The 18,136-nt window shown below is 49.4% G+C and overlaps 1 protein-coding gene across 14 annotated transcripts; it reads left to right on the plus strand.

Moving 5' to 3' along the window:
* The first annotated feature begins 7,837 nt into the window (after positions 1-7,837).
* NEFH (neurofilament heavy) lies at positions 7,838-17,557 on the plus strand. Of its 14 annotated transcripts, none has more exons than XM_031948869.1 (5): positions 7,838-8,772; positions 10,731-10,930; positions 11,606-11,730; positions 14,920-16,090; positions 16,193-17,557. In XM_031948869.1, exons 1-5 carry the CDS (start codon positions 7,932-7,934, stop codon positions 16,913-16,915), a joined length of 3,060 nt encoding a protein of 1,019 aa, XP_031804729.1. In that variant the 5' UTR covers positions 7,838-7,931; the 3' UTR covers positions 16,916-17,557. The 14 variants fall into 14 exon arrangements, with proteins under 14 accessions (XP_031804729.1, XP_031804728.1, XP_031804730.1 ...); XM_031948868.1 differs by having other exon boundaries at positions 14,920-15,946; positions 16,031-17,557; XM_031948870.1 differs by having other exon boundaries at positions 14,920-15,904; positions 16,031-17,557.
* Positions 17,558-18,136: the final 579 nt, after the last annotated feature.

Below are 18,136 nucleotides of genomic sequence, written 5' to 3' on the forward strand. Positions count from 1 at the left end.
ATACTGGCTAAACCCCAGGCTAGAATCCCCCACTTTTACTTCTGTCTCCTGGCTTCTTCTGAGTCAGCTTAAATCCCAGGAAGCCTTTCCTAGCCAAATCTTCCATCTACTCTGTATGTATCCTTCATTTTCCTGGTTATTTACATTTTGTCTCCATTGGGTCTGGGAAAGGACTGTTGCTATTTTTTCTTTTTTTTTTGGGGGGGGGTGGAGGTTGCCTCTCTGTCTCCTTAGAGCTTAGAGTAGCAATTGCACATGGTAAGCATTAATAAATGGCTCTTAATTTCCTGATCTCAGGGTCAATATTATTAATGTCCATCATTATACTTTGAAGTCAAACTGATAAGTTTTGTGACTCCCGTCCATTCCTCTTGCTCCACACTCATTGCTGCTCAGTACCTTCCTTGCATCTTGTGTTTCTGATCCCTGTAGGATATGTAAAGGAACCTCTCATCATTCTTTGAATTAGTCACAGAAAAAAATTCTCTTTGTTCCATAAAGCACAGAGGACATCCACCGGAGGGAGAACTAGGGTGGGGAGTGTCCCAGGATCTAAATTCTACTCTAGGGATCTTGAGTTATTGGTTCAAACAATTCATTTGCTCTAGACTAGACATGGATGAGGGGACAGACAATTCAAGTCAGCACAATTGATTAGGCTTCTCTCATGTGTAAGTGGAACAGTGAGTTATAGTTAGAGTGAAGGTCACATTCTGCCTCTGATTTGTACTAGTTGTATAGCCTCAAACACATCATTTGACCTTCCTGAGCCACTGGTGTCCCTCGTCTGCAGTTAAGTTATAGAGTACTTGCTGTTTGCCTCTGAGGAGAGAGTGTTCAAGGTGAGTAAAACCTGCAAGTCTTGACAAAGGGGTAAGGGCGCTGTCCTAGGTGCTGAGATTTAAATGAAATGAACACCAATAACTCATTGGAGTCGAGGAGTTTGGGAATACAACAAGTATGCAGAGAACATATATGGCAATTTAAGGAGGGAGAGGGAACTAACAACAGAGAAAATCAGGACGAGGTGGATTAAAGAACCCAGGAAGAGGTGGCATTTGAACTAAGTTCTAGGGAAAGCTGGGGACTGGAAGAAAAGAAAGGGAAGATAGAGCCTTTCAGGCCCTGGGGACAATAGAAGATGGGAATGCTGAGTTTAAGCATCAGTGAGTTCCATAGGTACATTGAGTGAAGGATCATACGGAATAAAATGATAGGAACACAGTAGCCCATGTTCTATTTTTCTAATTATTATTGAGGAGTGACCATTTTGTCCAGCCTAATGAGTCATCTCATCTCCTACTGTCTCAAAAGCAACCTGCCAAAAATGATTAATCTTTAATTGCCAAGAACCAGAGGGGAGAACGGAAATTTGAATGCAGCAACCAGCCTCTGACCTTTCCAATAAAATTCAGACTCTTATGTAATAGCCCATGGGAACAAATGATCCCTTTTCAACAGTCTTGGTGGGGGGGGTTAGGTTTTTCATAAATTCCTGGTGTGTTTCCTGGTGGGTTCTATTTGTGGGCGGAGAGCAATGAAGGAGAACACAGGATTAAAGGACCCTGTGTCGCCTGGATGTTGACTGGGTGGGGGCGGAGATCAGAATTAAGGATGATGCTGTATGCAGAACCTGGTGATGATCAGACCTAAATTGCCAGAGTGTTTTGCTGCTTCTATATTAAAAGGAGATTAGAGAAGAAAATATTTTTCCTTTTATTATAAATCATTATTGAGCATTATAAAAATAGGGCAACTCCTAGAAGGAGGTGGGGAAGAAGGGAGGAGACTCGGGGGGGTAGAATAAAAGGGAGAAATGGAAGATAGGAGAGGAAGGAAGTAAACAGGAGAGAGAGATGAGAAGGGAAGGAAAGAGAGAGAAAGAGGATGAAGGCAGAGAGAGGAAGGAGAGAGATAAATAGGAGAAAGAAACAAGGAGGGAATAAGGGAGGTAAAGATAGGAAAAGAATGAATACCATAGGAAAATAGGCCAAAGAGAAAAGAGGGAGTGAGATGAAAAAAGGAAATGAAGGACAAGAGCAAGCAGAAGCTGAGGGGAAATGATATAGAAAGAGAAGAAAGAGAATGAATGGATGGAGGGGGAAAGGGATAAAGTAGGAAGAAACAGAACATGAATGGGGAGGGAGAGAAAGGATGTGAAATTTAAGTATAGAGGGAGGGACCAAATAAAGAACAGAGGGACAGAAGAGGTTCGGGAAAGGCAAAAAAGTTGGGTGGGAAAAATAGGGAAGAGGATGAAGGAGAGTGACATGCTGAACACAGTGGGAACTCAAATAGCTGTTGAGTTGAATTTAATTGAGTTTTTAGAACAGCTGTAACAAGGAAAGGGAAAGAGGAGATTAGAAGGCAAAGGGAGGTAAGAGAACAAAAAAGCAAATATCCAGAGCTCAACTTCCCTAGCAAACATGACCTGGGCTATATATAGGTGGTGTCTGGTGTCCCTAGACTCAGGAGAGAGCAAAGGGAATCAGGGAATCTTTGCCCCCACTGTCACCCTCTGGACCTGATTTATATTGACTCTCATTTGTAGGTTTTTTTGTTAATGGTTTCTAACTTTTCATAACCCCATTTCAGTTTCATTGGCAAAGATACTGGACTGGCAGTCATTTCCTTCTCCAGCTCATTTTACAATTGAGGAAACTGAGGCCAACAGAATAAAATGACTAATCCAGGGTGGCTCAATTCGTAAATGTCTGAGGCCAGACTTGCAGATCTTCTTGACTCCAGGCCCAGCGCTCTATCCACTATCAGCCGACCACCAAAAAGTTCTTCCCACAACAACAAAACAAACAGCTGTTGGGTATGATGTGGAGAAGCACCTTCAGATTCAGCACATCCTGAAGTGCATGGAGCTGTCCAGACTTTCAGTGCTGAAATGTTCAGCCCTTTTCCCCCCCAGAACTTTTGGGTTTCGGAATACCTTATTCCAAGCCAAGACTACAAGTGTGATCCTAGAGAGGGGAGTGTGTGGGAGGTGAGTGGTGGGGGGGTGGAAGTGGGGTATACCCATTCTAGTATTCCAGAAATAAAAACATTCCCAACCTGCTGCTTCTTTATGGACCTTAGCAGTGCAAGTAATAGGCTATCTGTAAGCCATTCTAGAACCAGATCCCATTCGGGGTGCTCACATTCCTCTTTCCACTTTTCTGCCTATAGCAGTGAGTGGGGATTTCTGACAATCCCTTTTTTATGCAGCCTCAGCACAGACTCTTGGATCTCAAAATCCTCCCCACCTCCCCTTTGCCTGTAGTAATGGAGGAGCTAGGAAGTAAGGTTACTCTCCCTCCCATCCCAATACATTTTTATCTTTACCCAGTCTACATGTGGCCCCTTTCCCTCATGATATATATATATATATATAGTGTGTGTGTATAATATAATATATATAATAAACATATATACACATGTATATATAAATCTATCTTTCTATATTATAAAAATACAAATACACATCTAATATATATATTATATATACAAATACATATATATTATATCTATACATATATATGTGTGTATATATATATATAATTTCCCTCATGACCTTGTTGATTCTCAAGGTCCTGTCCTGCTCTAAATCCTATGAAACACTGACTTTCAAGTATCATAACTTCCTTGGAGGGGAACACAGGGATCCTTGTGAGCCAAAGGCCTTTTTTGAGACCCTCTCCTATCCCAAGTCACATACTCAGGAAGGTGACCCATCCTCTCAGCTCCTGCAAAACATGGCTGCTTTCTTAGTATTTGTGGTTTATCAGCATTTTTACTTTTCTAACAAGTGCTACTGTATCTTTAAATGGAAAAAAATTTTTTGCTTTATCATGTTGGCTTCTCCACTCAGAACTGGGAGTTATCCCATTCCAGGAAACTCAATCCTTCCAGCCAATGCTAGTTAAAGGGGAAGTACCCCCTTTCTTCTTAGGTCTAGTCGTCTTTGGGTGCCTAAAGGAAATGATGACTCCATATTCCCAGGAATAGGGTACACAGGAAAGAGAAAGGAGTGAGTTCTTTCTCATGGAACTGCAAAGTCAAAGCAAAACAAATCAGCAGCCGATGGCAACTGTCTGCCTCTTTCACTGCAGAGAGCTCCTCTCTTCGCCCCCTTGGCAGTCCCAATTACAATCAAGACTGTAGTGACCACCCCTGTGGCAGAGACGCCCACATCCACAGCTCCAGTGCTGGCCTCCCTTCTGAGCTCCAGCTGCATCCAGGCAGCTCCATCTGGATGTGCCAAGAGCATCTTAAACCAAAGCTGAACTAATGCTATTTTCCCCAGTCCTGCTTCTCCCCCTGTCCTCTCTGTGGGGGAGTCATTTACCCCGGTTGCCATGTTCTAAACCTGGCTGGGTTCCCTTTGACTCTTCTCTCCCTCATCCCTCATACTCAGTCCAGTGCATGCCCTTCAATCTGTCCTTCCTCTGTTTCTGCTGCCACTGCCCTTATTAAGTCCTTATTAACCACCTGGAATATTTCAATTGTTTCTGATTTTCTCTAAGGTATTAATTTTTTTCCTATTGCTATTTTCTGGTCGTTACATTACCTTCATTTCCAAATATTGCACTCTCCTTCCCTTACTCAGGCCCTTGATTAAGAGAATTAAAGGAACCAAAAAAATCAGGAAAACCAATATATCAAACTGAGTCTGACAGAATATGGAACCCTCCCACCCGACAAAGAAGGGAGTCAGGGGCACTTCTACCTCTTTTAGAGAGTTAGCCTTGGTCATTGCTTCTTTTTTCATACACTGATGAGTTTATATATCCTCCCATATGTGTCTGAATTTAATAGTTTTATTTTACCCTTATCCTACCCCTATTCCTGACTCTCTCTTCATCTCTGCCAGACTGAATTACCTCATGCACAGTTCTGGCCTTGTCATTGGTCAAAAGTCTTCAGTGGTTCTCTCTGTTGCCCAATGACTAGCATCCAATCTAGTTTGCCTGGCATTTAAGGCCTTTCCATTAGATCATCATCTTACTTGCCATCCACAAACTCTATGCTCTGTTCCTAAGCACAGCAGAGCTTTTGCTAACAACCAAAAACCCGATCATTACTCATTGGCAGAGCTGGGACTCCAAAACAGGGCTTTTGACTCCAAGTTCAATGCTTTTTCCAAGTTCCTTCCTGAGACCTTGGGGCTTCCAGTCCAGACTTCTTTGCCCTTTTTGGGGTCTCCTTAGATAGTCTGGTGAAACTTAGGTACCCATTCTCAGAGTTATGTTTTTAAATACATAAAAGAAAATACATAGAATTACAAAGGGAACAAATTATATTGAGGTAGGGTATTAATTAACCCCCCCCCACACACAGATATTAAGCTACAAACCTCAGTCTTATAGAACTAATTTTGGGAGGAGAAGAAGAAATTAGAGTGGTTTTTGTCCTTTGCTCTTGAAGAGGACCAAAATGGCATCACTATGTTGGGGTAAGGTACAAGTGTGTCATACTGAGGATGATCAGACCAATATGAGCTTGGAATGCTCTATCACAGTCAGGCTCAGAGTCCACATGAAATTGGGAACAGGAGAGCAGGGACAGGAGAAGGGAGCTGTTGGTCCTTCTTCAATGTGCCTTAAGTCCACACAGAGACGGGCTGGTCATGTGATGTGGTAGAGAAAGAAGCATCAGGCAAAAAGCAGCGAAAAGGGGGGCTGACAGGGATTTCCTTTAGAAACCCAGCTTGAACCAGGTCATAGATTTGATCTTTCTATTGTCTCAAGAAATTGGAGATTATGGATATGTATATATATATATATATATATATATATATATACACACAGAGAGAGATCTGTATATATGTACATATATACATGTATATACAAATTTATCTTTCTATATATTTCTACATATATACACAAATACATATATATTATATGTAATATATTATGTATATGTGATATATGTATTATGTATATGTATATAATATAATACACATATGTATAATATGTAACATATAATATATATATATATATATAATTTCCGTCTTTGTCACCCAAAGGGAAAGGAAGGAGTGCTTGTTTCTAATACTAATTAGGTAATCCTATACTGGGGGTGGGGGTGGGGAGAAGAGGAGAGGTAGCCTTCAGTATCCCCAGCCCCTTCGACTATTTCTTGACCCAATAGGGCAAAGATGAAAACTTGGGTGGGACGAGGGCAATAGATAAGGAAAATCGAGGTGGGTCTCCCGGGGAGGATGAGAGAGAACTAGCTAAAGCGCTTGGGCGTCTGCAGCTAAAGCATCATTTATCCACACACACATTTCCGCTCTTCATTCCCTAGAAGGGGTTTTTTTCCTGCCCTGCCTGGTCTCTGTTACATTCGGGGGAGGAGACACTGCAGACGCTGAGCTCAAGGTTAAGCACAGGCTGGTGGCCGCCACAGGAAAGGCGCTTCAGCCTGGGTTTGGGGGTTTGGGCCACCGCCCGGACGTCTCTTCACAAACCAATTCTGCGCGGCCCTTTCAGGACCGCGGAGAGCAGCCGCAGCGCCCGGGCTAGGGGCTGGCCAGCGCGCCCTTCCTGCGGACTCGGCTCTTAACTTTCTTTTGCAAACCCACGAATCTCGGAGGGGGATTCTGTATTAAGAAGCAGTAGAGACAGAAGCTGATTCTCCCCCCCCCTCCCCTCCGGTGCCCCCAGACGCTGCTCCTTTACTCCGTTTGAAGCAATCCTTACCAAGAAGAGGGGGCGGGGATAGCTCAGGGAATCGCCAGTTAGGACAGAAAAAGGTGATGACATTCGGAGAAAGTGAATTCAGAAAACGGAGGGGAGGGGGGGAGAGAAGGTTCCACAATTCCATTCACAGCCCCCTCCCCTCAAACACGATGCAGTACCTGAGGAGAAAGTTCCGGGCTCTCGATTAAGGTCCCTAAGGTTTCCCTAACACCCCCACCCCCATCCCTAGGGCTAGAGCTGCCTCGCCCTCCCCGCAGTGCCGCAGATCTGCGGGGCTGCACGTAGGTCTGACTAGGTGCGTCTCGCCCCTCTCCCCGCCCGGGCTCCTCCGCAGTCCCAAGGCGAGCAGTGACCTCAGAGGGGGAACCAATGTATCCTTCCCCGCCCCCGCGCTCTCACTCTTGGGGAGCAGAAAAGTCCCGCTCCCGCTGGAGTTACCGAATAAAACCAAGTGCCCCTCCCCACTCTGCAAGCCCAGCTTCCCCCCATCACATTCTGCCCAACGGGTCTCATCCCCACGGGGATGGGGAAGACTCTACTTCCAGTCCGTTTTTTCCCTTCCCCCTCCGTCCCCCCCTCCCCCTTTGCAGCAGGAACAAGCTAAATACTTTGCTGCGAATCTGGGAATCTGGGCCGGGGGCTCAAGGAAGAGAAAGAAGTGAGAGCCCCAGAGGGAGACAGGGAAGGATGGAAGGGGGAGAAAGAGGGAGTTAAGAGAAAGGGGGGGGGGGACAGAAAAGAAAGGGAGAGAGGAAAGAATGATACATGAGGAAAGAATGAGGGAAAGAAGAGGGGAAAGAAGAGGTTGCCCCTTGCAGAAGGAATGTTTGGGGAAGGGGAAGAGGAATAAAGGACAGAGGGAGGGGAAGAGAGGAAAAAAAAAGGGAGGAAAGACTCCTCCACTCTTTGTATAAAGATAACAATGACATGAATTTATTGATAACTGTCAAGTTCATAATAAAAACAGAAGGGGGAAGAGGGGGAGATGCAGGAAACCCAGAAGAGGGCGAGGGGGGTGGCGCGGCCGCATCGGCGGCGGGGCTGGCAGAGCCCGGCAGGGGCGGGGGGAGGGGCAGGCGCCCTCCCCCTCTCTCCTCCCCCCTCCCCCGCCCGGGCCGCGGCGAGGAGCCGGGGCAGCTATAAAAGGCGCGGCCGGCGGGCTGCTGCCGCAGTGTCCTCCCGCCGGCCGGCGCGTTCCAGGCTCCCCGCGCTCCCGGCCCCGACGCCGGCCCCGCCAGCATGATGAGCTACGGCAGCGCGGACGGGCTGCTGCAGGGCCCCACGTACCCGCTGCCCTTGCCCCTGGCCCTGGGCTCGGGCCGCAAGAGCGCCGCGCTGATGCGCTCCGCGGCCGGCGGCTCGGCGTCCAGCGGCTTCCACTCGTGGGCGCGGAGCTCGGGCTCGGGCTTCCGTTCCCGCGGCGCGCTGGCCGCCTCCAGCACCGAGAGCCTGGACTCGCTCAACGGGCCGGGGCTGGGCGGCGAGGGCCGCGGGGCGCGCAACGAGAAGGAGCTGCTGCAGGCGCTCAACGACCGCTTCGCCGGCTACATCGACAAGGTGCGGCAGCTGGAGCTGCAGAACCGGCAGCTGGAAGGCGAGGCGGCCGCGCTGCGGCAGCAGCAGGCCGGCCGCTCGGCCATGGGCGCGCTCTACGAGCGCGAGATCCGCGAGATGCGCGCGGCCGCGCTGCGCCTGGGCGCCGAGCAGGGCCAGCTGCGCCTGGAGCACGAGCGCCTGCTGGAGGACATCGCGCACGCGCAGCAGCGCCTCGACGACGAGGCCCGCCAGCGCGAGGAGCTGCAGGCGGCGGCGCGCGCGCTGCACCGCTACGCGGACGAGGCCGGCCTGGCGCGCGCCGAGCTGCAGAAGAAGGTGCAGGCGCTGCAGGACGAGGGCGCCTTCCTCCGCCGCCGCCACGACGAGGAGGTGGCCGAGCTCCTCGGCCAGATCCAGGCCGCGGGGCCCCCCGACGGCCGCGACCTCGTCAAGTCCGACGTGACGTCGGCGCTGCGCGAGATCCGCGCGCAGCTCGAGGGCCACACGGTGCAGAACACGCTGCAGTCCGAGGAGTGGTTCCGAGGTGCGCGCGCGGGAGCGGGGGGGGGGGGGGGGGGGGGGGGGGGGCGGGGGGGGGCGGGGCGGGGTCTCCAGAGCATCCCTCCTTACCTGTCTGCAGGGTTATCTGCCGCAGGTCTTTGCAGGCGCGTGGTCCAAGCCCCAGCCCTGATCTGTGCTCTAACGTCCCTCCCCACCTGACCTTCCAGCTCTCAGGACCCGCCCAGCTTTGACCTTAGAGATGTTCTAGGTCCCACCTTGCCCAGTCCTTAGGGCGTTCTCACTCTGAGGGCCTAACTCCTAGCACTGACTCGACAAATTGCAGGGCTCCCATTCTCCTTTGCCCCTCCCTTCTCCCAGAGTCTCCCCGTGGGGCTGAGGACACTCCCCCTCTTCCCTGCAGCATCTAGGAAGAAAGGATACGGGCGCTGCAGGAGACAGAGGACGAGGTGGGGGAGGGCCGGAAAAAAGATTGGAGAGGGACAGGACTGACAGAATCCACATGGTTCTCCTCCCCAATCTGGTTCTTAAAAGGGGGGCTCTTTTCTAGGCTGAGATGTCTGCCCATTCCCACAGTTAGACAATCGTTGGTAAAGATGCAACAAGGAGTCCTCGCTGGCCCTTTAATAAGCCCTTCCCTCCCCCACCTCATCCCAAGGCTGAAAGAAACCCTGTTTTATGGCCTTTTCAATCTCCAGTCAGTTGAGGCAGCCAGAAGTGGGATCTTAAGTCTTCTCATCTCACTTCCTTTGGCCAGTACAAACCTCCTCCAATTTTGAGTTTTCTGAGCTTCCACGGACAGTGAGGATAACTGGGCCCTCCCTTTCCCTGCCCCTCTCTGCAGTAAGATGTCTACCCAGAGCTCAGCCTGTTTACTCTTGAGCAGCTTTGGGCCCTTCCCTTTCCTTTGCCTTGCTAAGCCCGGCAGACGTGGCTAGGACCAAGCTCGGACCTGCCCACCCTCCGTCCCCGGCCCCTCTAGCAAACCTGGAGGCCATTCAGGGGGATCTTTTCCAGATATCTGCAGCTAATGCCAGCCTGTCTCGGGCTCCAGCCCCAACCTTGAACAAACTAGAATCCTTTAGGACACAGAGCCAGCCTGCTGGTCTCTCTCCAAAGTGGGGTATAAGCTCCCAAAGAACTGGGCCATCTTCTGCGTTGTGTCTGGCACCTCCTCCGGGAGAACCAAATAGTCATGGGCACCCCCCCACACACACACACACTGAATCGCCAGCTTGGAGGAGAGAGAAATGGCCTGGCAACCCTCAGTCCTTCATTCAGTGGTGGCAGACCAGGGAAAATCAGGCCAGAATTGTTGGGAGCACCCCATTTGAGCCAGGATGACTCTTCCTAGTAGGAGGGATGACTCTGGTCTTTGGAGAGGGGAGTGTGCTGTGGAAGGGGTCTGAGTGCCAGTAAAAGCCAAGGTCTCCTAAAAGATGGCTCTGCTCCCTTGTTGACCAGCTTAACAGATTAAGTGACTCATGATCTTAGAAGAAAGTACCTTTAGCCCTTTTGGGAGAAATAGGTCCTGCAGGTGCACAGAGATCCCTGGAGCTTTGGGGCTAGGCCACGGGAGGGGAGAGGCAATATCTGCAATGCAGTTCTTATACATCCTTAATTGGGACTGGCTCAGTCGTAGGGATCTGATAGCTGAGCAGGACTAATGATGTTGGAGTAATATGAAGAGTCCTACATATAGACATGAATTCCAATTCTGCTGCTTACAAGCTGAGTTACTTTGGGCAGCAAGCCCCTTCCTCTCTTTGGGCCTCAGTTTCCCCATCTTTAAAATGAGGAAGTTGGACTAGATCTATCCTATGATCTGGGGCAGGCAGTCTTAGTCAATAAGCACTTATTAAGCTTCTACTATCTACTAAGTACTGCGTTCGCATGGTGGAGCAAGAAGAGGGGGGATGGAGAATCTAACTTTCTCGACCCCTTTTCTCTGCCCTTCTACTCCCTGACCCCGGGCTGCCACAGTGAGGTTGGATCGCTTGTCAGAAGCTGCCAAAGTGAACACAGACGCCATGCGCTCGGCCCAGGAGGAGATCACCGAATACAGACGTCAGCTGCAGTCCAAGACCACCGAGCTAGAGGCCCTCAAGGGGACAAAGGACTCTTTGGAGAGGCAACGATCAGATCTGGAAGACCGCCATCATGCTGATGTCATCTCCTATCAGGTAACTGCTGAGGAAGGGAGAGAGCCAGGGCTGGTCTCGTCTCGGCTGTGGGACTCAGGTCTCCAGTTCCCAAGTGCGCCATTTAGACTAAGGTCTCCTGAAATCTCCTTGGCTACCTCTCCGCTAAATACAGGTTTTGCTACTGGTATTCCCAATCTGGGGGCTCTCTTAGAATTTTAAAAGATATTTTGATAACTATGTTTCAGCATAACTGGTTTCCTTTTAATCCCATTTAAAAAATTGTGTATACACACAATTTTTTTGAATGTTTTCAAATATTATTCTGAGAAGAGGCTCAAGGTGGGAAAGAGTCCATGGTCACCCCCTTCCCCTGCAAAGGTGAATAACCTCTGATCTCTTGTTGATTTAGAACGAGGAGATCTTAGGATTCGTGATTATAGGAGATTTTTCAACCTGTTTTACTGGGGACATTCTGGAGAAGGGGATTCTGGGAACATGGGGGGCAGCCTTGATTTGGGGGAGGACCTGATTATGAAGAAGGAAATTAATTGTTCTACCCCAAGGGGACATGGGCTAAGCAAGAACTTCCCTTCCTTGAATGTCGGCCCAACCCTGAATCAGCACTGCCCCACTTTGGCTGGCGGGAGTGGGCATCTGCATTGCAGAGAGCCAGGGGCCACCGCTCCATGATGCATGTCACCCTTCCCCCTCCAGGAGACCATTCAGCAGCTGGACAGTGAGCTGAGGAACACCAAGTGGGAAATGGCCGCCCAGCTCCGAGAGTACCAGGACTTGCTGAATGTCAAGATGGCCCTCGACATTGAAATCGCAGCCTACAGGTACGGGGGTGTGAGGGCCCCTTCGCTCCTCAGTTAACAAACTTGCTGAGAAAATCCCATGAGATGCCGGATTTGGAAAAGCCACTTCTTAGGTTTTAATGAATCTGACCAGAGTGGACTCACCACGATGGGTCACGGATGATGTGGGGCCACCGAGTAAGAGTTGCAAGGGACCCAGTCCAACCTCCTCATTTCATGTTGAATGAATAGAAATGACTAGGCCAGAGTAGGCTAGCACTTATATAGCACTTTATGGTATATCATTATGTCTTCACAACAACCTTGGGACATGAATATTATCCCCATTTCACAGACAGAGGTAGACAGAGGGTCACAAAAGTGGCCTAGATTCATCCAGCTAAAGCCAGATTTTTTTTTTTTTTTTTTTGCTGAGACAAGTTGGGGTCAAGTGATTTTCCCAGGGTCACACAGCTAGGAAGTGTTTAGTGTCTGAGGCCATATTGGAACTCAGATCCTCCTGACTTCAAGGCTGTTGCTCTACCCACTGTGTCACCTAGCTACCCCTAAATCCAGATTTGAACTCAGGGTCTCACTGACTCCTAGGCTTCCTGCTGCTTCCTATAGCACCACCTAACTGCCAGGAAGTGAATCAGGCAGAATTTGAACTCGAGTCCTGACTCCAGTGACTCTGTCACTGCTCTGCTAAGTGACCCTGAAAACTTCCCTTCATCTCACTGGACCTTTCTTTCTCTCTCTGTGAAATGGATATGATTCCACTTACAATCTCCGTCCTTAGCCCTCACAGCCTTTTCTTTCTTCTGAACCTCACTACCTGATAATATATGCATCGGGAAGTACTTTACAATTCACAAAGGGCCACTTTCCAGGGTTGTGGCAAGAGATGATCATTTCTTTTCTTCAGGCGTTAGGAAATTTCTTAGAGTTTGGATACATGTCTCATTTGTGCTTTACAACAACCTTGGGAAGTAGTACTGTAGATGGGAGCACCCCATTTTACAGAGAGAGAAACTGAGTTAAATGGCTCACTGAGGTCACACAGATAGTGAATAGCAGAGGAAAACCAGGACTCCAGGCTGAACCTTACTCTAGCCAGGCAGAAGCACCTACTATGTGCTAGATACTGTGCTAAGCTTGCCGTCAAGGATCTTTTGGGCAAGCCCCCTGCCACTCCACCAAAAGTAAAATGATTCCCCAAAATGTCACAGGGAGAGTGGTAGAGAGAGCTGACCGGAGCAAAACCAGTGCTAGACCCCAGTCTACCCTGGCCAGTAGTCTTCCCATAATTCCATGATACTTCCCTTTGGAACGCAGTTCAGGGAATTGCAGGGTCAGTACTTCCCCCCAAACTCCAGAAGTCCAAAGCCTAAGTTAGCTGTTTGTGGCCTTTTAAGACTAATCCTCCGGGCTTTTCTTCCTACTACAGCACTCACAGGGGAGGAGTACACAGAGAGACAAGCCTTCTGTGGGATGTGTGGGGAGTTGAGGGCCTGGACCTGTCCATGGTACTGAAGCTTTGTTCAGAGGGAGGCAGGGCTTTCAGTTCCACCAGAAATAAAGAGACCCTGCTTGGAGAGGATGCAGGAGTTTGAGGATGTGGAGCTGTCCATGGTACTGAAGCTTTGGTCAGAGGGAGGGGGGGACTTTCAGGTCCACAAAGAGACCCTGCTAGGAGAGGATACAGCAGTTTGAGGGTGTAGAGCTGTCCAGGGTCCTGGAGCTATGTGCAAAGGAAGGCGGGACATTCAAGTTAACCAATATTTATTAGGTATCTAGTTCTGGCATGGGTTCTGGAATACTAAGGCAACAGTGAAAACATTTCCTACTTACAAGGAGCATCCATTCTACAGGATAATCAGGGTCCTGGATTAGGAGCCGGGAAATATCAGTATAAATCCCAGCTCTGCCACTGCTCTGACCCGGAAAATCTCCCTTTATCTCACTGGACTTTTCTTTCTCCCTCTGTGAAATGGGTATGATTCCACTTACAAACTCCCTCAAAGCCTCCAAAAGGATTGCTAGAAACATCGGTCTGGCATTATGCACAGTAATCCCTGGCAAAGATGGACACGCAGCCAGAGTTCCCTGGCCTTCTCAGTGACAGAATTTGGTAGTGAAGGCTGGGAATCTGTGCCTAGCTGACTCTCTTCTGACCTTAGCAGCCCTAGGGTAAGAGCAATGGTTGGACCAGCAGAAGTTGAGAATGCGAAGAAAAATCAGATCAAAAAGGAAAAAGATAAGAAAGAGCAGAGTGCAAGCAAACAACAACAGAGAGAGTGAAAGATGCTGTGTTAGGATCCACACTTAATTCCCACAGTCCTCTCTCTGGGTATAGGTGGCTCTCTTCATCACAAGATGTGCTTTAATTGCTATATATATTTTAATCATTCATTAGGGAAATTAAACTGTGTGCTACTTGCTCCAGAGACATATGAGATTGTCCGGAGCAATTGAACCCTGGACTTGAATCGCTAATCTAAACCAGTCAGTTACTTCCTCAGACTGAGGGAAATGATAGACACATGGATCATCTCTTATCTATGTCTTTATTTCTTTTATTGATCCCATGCTACAAAATGAATGATTGATTCCATTAAAAAAAAAAAAAGAAGTTGAGGGTGCAGATTGAAGGAAAAGGAATATAACTGCGGGTCTTGGTGAGAACAGGCTTCATTTGATTGTCTATTAAGCCAAGTTTGCTAACGCTTCATGTGTTTAAACCATTTGGATATTCACTATCTCATTTGGTGCTCACAAGCTCCTTACCTCAGTTGGAAAAACAGGACACTAAGGTGCATCAAGACTAGTTGACTTGCAGAAGGACATGGCTGGATAGTGATTGATCTCGGAATAGAACATCGGTCTTCTGAATTTATGGGAAATAAGTGTTGGGAGGAAAGAGCTAGTAGTTTAACCATTGCCCCTGCCAACCTTATCCCTAAATCTCAGAGGATGGGGAAGAATGGATGGATGGGTCGATGAAAGAACAAAAATTTATTAAGTATTGTGACAGATAGTGCGATAAGTGCTTGGGATACAAAGACATGTAGACTTACTCATGATCAGAGCTCTAGGCCCTTGACCCGAATCCTTATCATAAAGGAGAAAACCTTTTCTTGAGAAAGAAAACACATAAGGGAATGGTGGCCAGGCAGCGATGTACGATTTCTCTTTCCAGTAACTTCCTTATGCTGTTTCTCCTCCCCACAGAAAACTTCTGGAAGGAGAAGAGTGTAGAATTGGCTTTGGCCCGGGTCCTTTCTCCTTTCCTGAGGTGCCCCCCAAAACCCCGGCCACTTCCACACATATAAAAGTCAAAAGTGAAGAGAAGATCAAAGTGGTTGAGAAGTCAGAGAAGGAGACGGTCATTGTGGAAGAACAGACTGAGGAGATCCAGGTGACTGAAGAGGTAACTGAGGAAGAGGAGAAGGAAGAAGAAAAAGAAGTAGCAGAAGAAGAAACTGGAGAGAAGGAAGAAAAAGGTAAAGAAGAAGGAGAAGAAGCAAAATCTCCAGAGAAGGAAGCTAAGTCTCCTCCCACGGAAGAGGTCACATCACCTGAGAAGGCTAAATCTCCAGCAAAGGAAGAGGTCAAGTCTCCAGAAAAGGCCAAATCTCCAGTGAAGGAAGAGGTCAAGTCTCCACCTGAGGTCAAGTCTCCAGAAAAGGCCAAATCCCCAGCAAAGGAAGAGGTCAAGTCCCCCCCTGAGGTCAAGTCACCAGAAAAGGCCAAATCCCCAGCGAAGGAAGAGGTCAAGTCCCCCCCTGAGGTCAAGTCTCCAGAAAAGGCCAAATCCCCAACAAAGGAAGAGGTCAAATCTCCAGAGAAGGCCAAATCCCCAGTAAAAGAAGAGGTCAAGTCCCCCCCTGAGGTCAAATCTCCAGAGAAGGCCAAATCCCCAGCAAAAGAAGAGGCCAAGTCCCCCCCTGAGGTCAAATCTCCAGAGAAGGCCAAATCCCCAGCAAAAGAAGAGGCCAAGTCCCCCCCTGAGATCAAATCTCCAGAAAAAGCCAAATCTCCAGCAAAGGAAGAGGCCAAGTCCCCTCCTGAGATCAAATCTCCAGAAAAAGCCAAATCTCCAGCAAAGGAAGAGGTCAAGTCTCCAGAAAAGGCCAAATCTCCAGCGAAGGAAGAGGTCAAGTCCCCCCCTGAGGTCAAGTCTCCAGAAAAGGCCAAATCCCCAGCGAAGGAAGAGGTCAAGTCTCCAGAAAAGGCCAAATCCCCAGTGAAGGAAGAGGTCAAGTCTCCAGAAAAGGCCAAATCCCCAACAAAGGAAGAGGTCAAATCTCCAGAAAAGGCCAAATCCCCAGCAAAGGAAGAGGTCAAGTCCCCCCCTGAGGTCAAGTCTCCAGAAAAGGCCAAATCCCCAGCAAAGGAAGAGGTCAAATCTCCAGAAAAGGCCAAATCCCCAGCAAAGGAAGAGGTCAAGTCCCCCGCTGAGGTCAAGTCTCCAGAAAAGGCCAAATCCCCAGTGAAGGAGGAGGTCAAGTCCCCCCCTGAGGTCAAGTCTCCAGAGAAGGCCAAATCCCCAGTGAAGGAGGAAGTAAGGTCCCCGGCAGACATCAAATCCCCAGTCAAGGCCAAATCTCCAGAAAAGGGAGATGCAAAATCCCCCGAGAAAGAGGAAGACAAAGAGAGTGCCCCAAAGAAAGAAGTACCAAAGCCTCCTAGTGCACCTGTCAAAGAAGAAGGAAAGGAAGGTAAAGTGAAAGAAGCCCCCAAGAAGACAGAGGAGGAGAAAGCCCCAGCCAAAGCAGAAGAACCCAAGGATGGCAAGAAAGAGGCCCCCAGAAAGGAGGCCGAGGAGAAACCCAAAGAGGCCCAAGGTGGGGCCAAGCCAGAAGGAGCCGGGAACCATCAGGTGGCCCCCGCCCCAGAGCCCGCAAAGGGGGAAACCAAGGCCAAGGAGGCAGCAAAGCCCCAGGAGAAGAAGGGGCCGGAACCCCCCAAAACCCCCAGCCCTCCGGCCGCCAAGGAACCCGAGAAACCCAAACAGGAGGAAAAGAAAGCAGAGGAGAAACCCCAACCCGACCCCAAAGCCAAAGAGGAGGAAAAGGCGCCTCCCAAAGAAGCCGCCAAAACAGAAGCCCCCAAGGCCAGCAAGCCTAAGGCGGAGAAGGTGGAGAAATCCTCCAGCACCGACCAGAAGGAGAGCAAAGCCTCCGAGCCCGGGGCCGACGACAAAGCCAAGAAGGGCGATAAGTAACCGCAGGAGTCGGGTCCAGAAATGTCCAGCGGGAGCAGCCAAAGAAACTTGAACAGGTCAATCAACTCTCATTTATTTTATTTCTTCCGACCTCCAGAGACCGTGGTCAGACTGCAAGATACTCTCCTTTTCTAAGCTGGAATTCCTGGTAGCAATACGTAGGAAAAACGGGAGAGAGGAAAACCAGATCCCCCTCCCCGGGAGCCCTCCCCCACCCACCCACCCGAGCCCCCACCCTCTGCCCTCACCGACGATGGTCAACTATGTTATGATAGCTTAACTAGCAGAATGTGATATATGCCGAATGCCACATGTAAACACCTGCCCCCCCTCCCAATAAGTGCATTTATTTCCTGTATGTACAATCAATTGATGGACAACTGCAATAATGAATGTCCACGCCGTGGAAGCTGCGTTGTGCTTGAAGTGTCTTAAAACGGCACGGATGCCTTTTTTGGTTTCTTTCCCAAAGGAAATCTGTCGCTCCCCTCGCGGCGCAGCGGCGGCGCTGCCGGACGGGGGCCCAGGAGGATGCACGGGCAGCCACACAGTGTCAACACGCCACCAACTCAGAGGAGCACCGTTCAACCTGAGGCCACTTTCAATTGCTTGTGTGCAATAAAACAAGAGAGCTTATACAGATGGGGCTCCTGTGCTTTTCTTTCTCTTCTCGGGAGGAGGAGAGGGGGGAAGGGGAGGGAAGCCCGGCCATCCGGGCTGGGAAGGCAGCCTCTGGGAAGCAGGAGACTCAGATTGTGGTCCTGGCCACCAAGTCCCCTCAGCCCTTGGATGCGACAGAAATTGGCTCCATCTTTCTGGTAACAAAGATGGGATGAGCTCATGAGGATGGGGTTTGCGGGGACTGGGGAGGGGAGAAAGGGGCTAAGGGCTGACTGCAAGGAGTTGTCAGGATCCCCTGGGCTCATGAACTGGAGTTACAGAGTGGGCCCACGGGAGCGGGAGGCGTTTCCTATTAGGACGACTAAATTGCTTCGACACATTGGCCCCGGTTTTCTTAGCTACAGGAAAGACTTTCTCAGAAGGTGACTGGGTAGATTATTCGGCTCTAAGAGTGGGGGGGAGTTAGTCCCAGCTGCTCACTAGGGCTCACTTAACTGGATTGTCCCAAGCTTTGCAAAAGGAGGGACTGGATCCCAGCTCTCCCTCTTCCTGCCTGGGCTAGCTCCGGCAAGCTGCCTCACCCACATGGGGGCTCCTCCA

This window comes from Sarcophilus harrisii, chromosome 1 (assembly GCF_902635505.1).
Source record: "Sarcophilus harrisii chromosome 1, mSarHar1.11, whole genome shotgun sequence".
Taxonomy (NCBI): Eukaryota; Metazoa; Chordata; class Mammalia; order Dasyuromorphia; family Dasyuridae; genus Sarcophilus; species Sarcophilus harrisii.

Excerpts from the sequence above, each read along its gene's own strand:
- NEFH (XM_031948867.1), top strand. The coding sequence starts at position 7,932 with ATGATGAGCTACGGCAGCGCGGACGGGCTGCTGCAGGGCCCCACGTAC. Across the intron at positions 8,773-10,730 it reads GTCCGAGGAGTGGTTCCGAG|TGAGGTTGGATCGCTTGTCA; the intron begins GTGCGCGCGCGG and ends GGGCTGCCACAG. Across the intron at positions 10,931-11,605 it reads CTGATGTCATCTCCTATCAG|GAGACCATTCAGCAGCTGGA; the intron begins GTAACTGCTGAG and ends TTCCCCCTCCAG.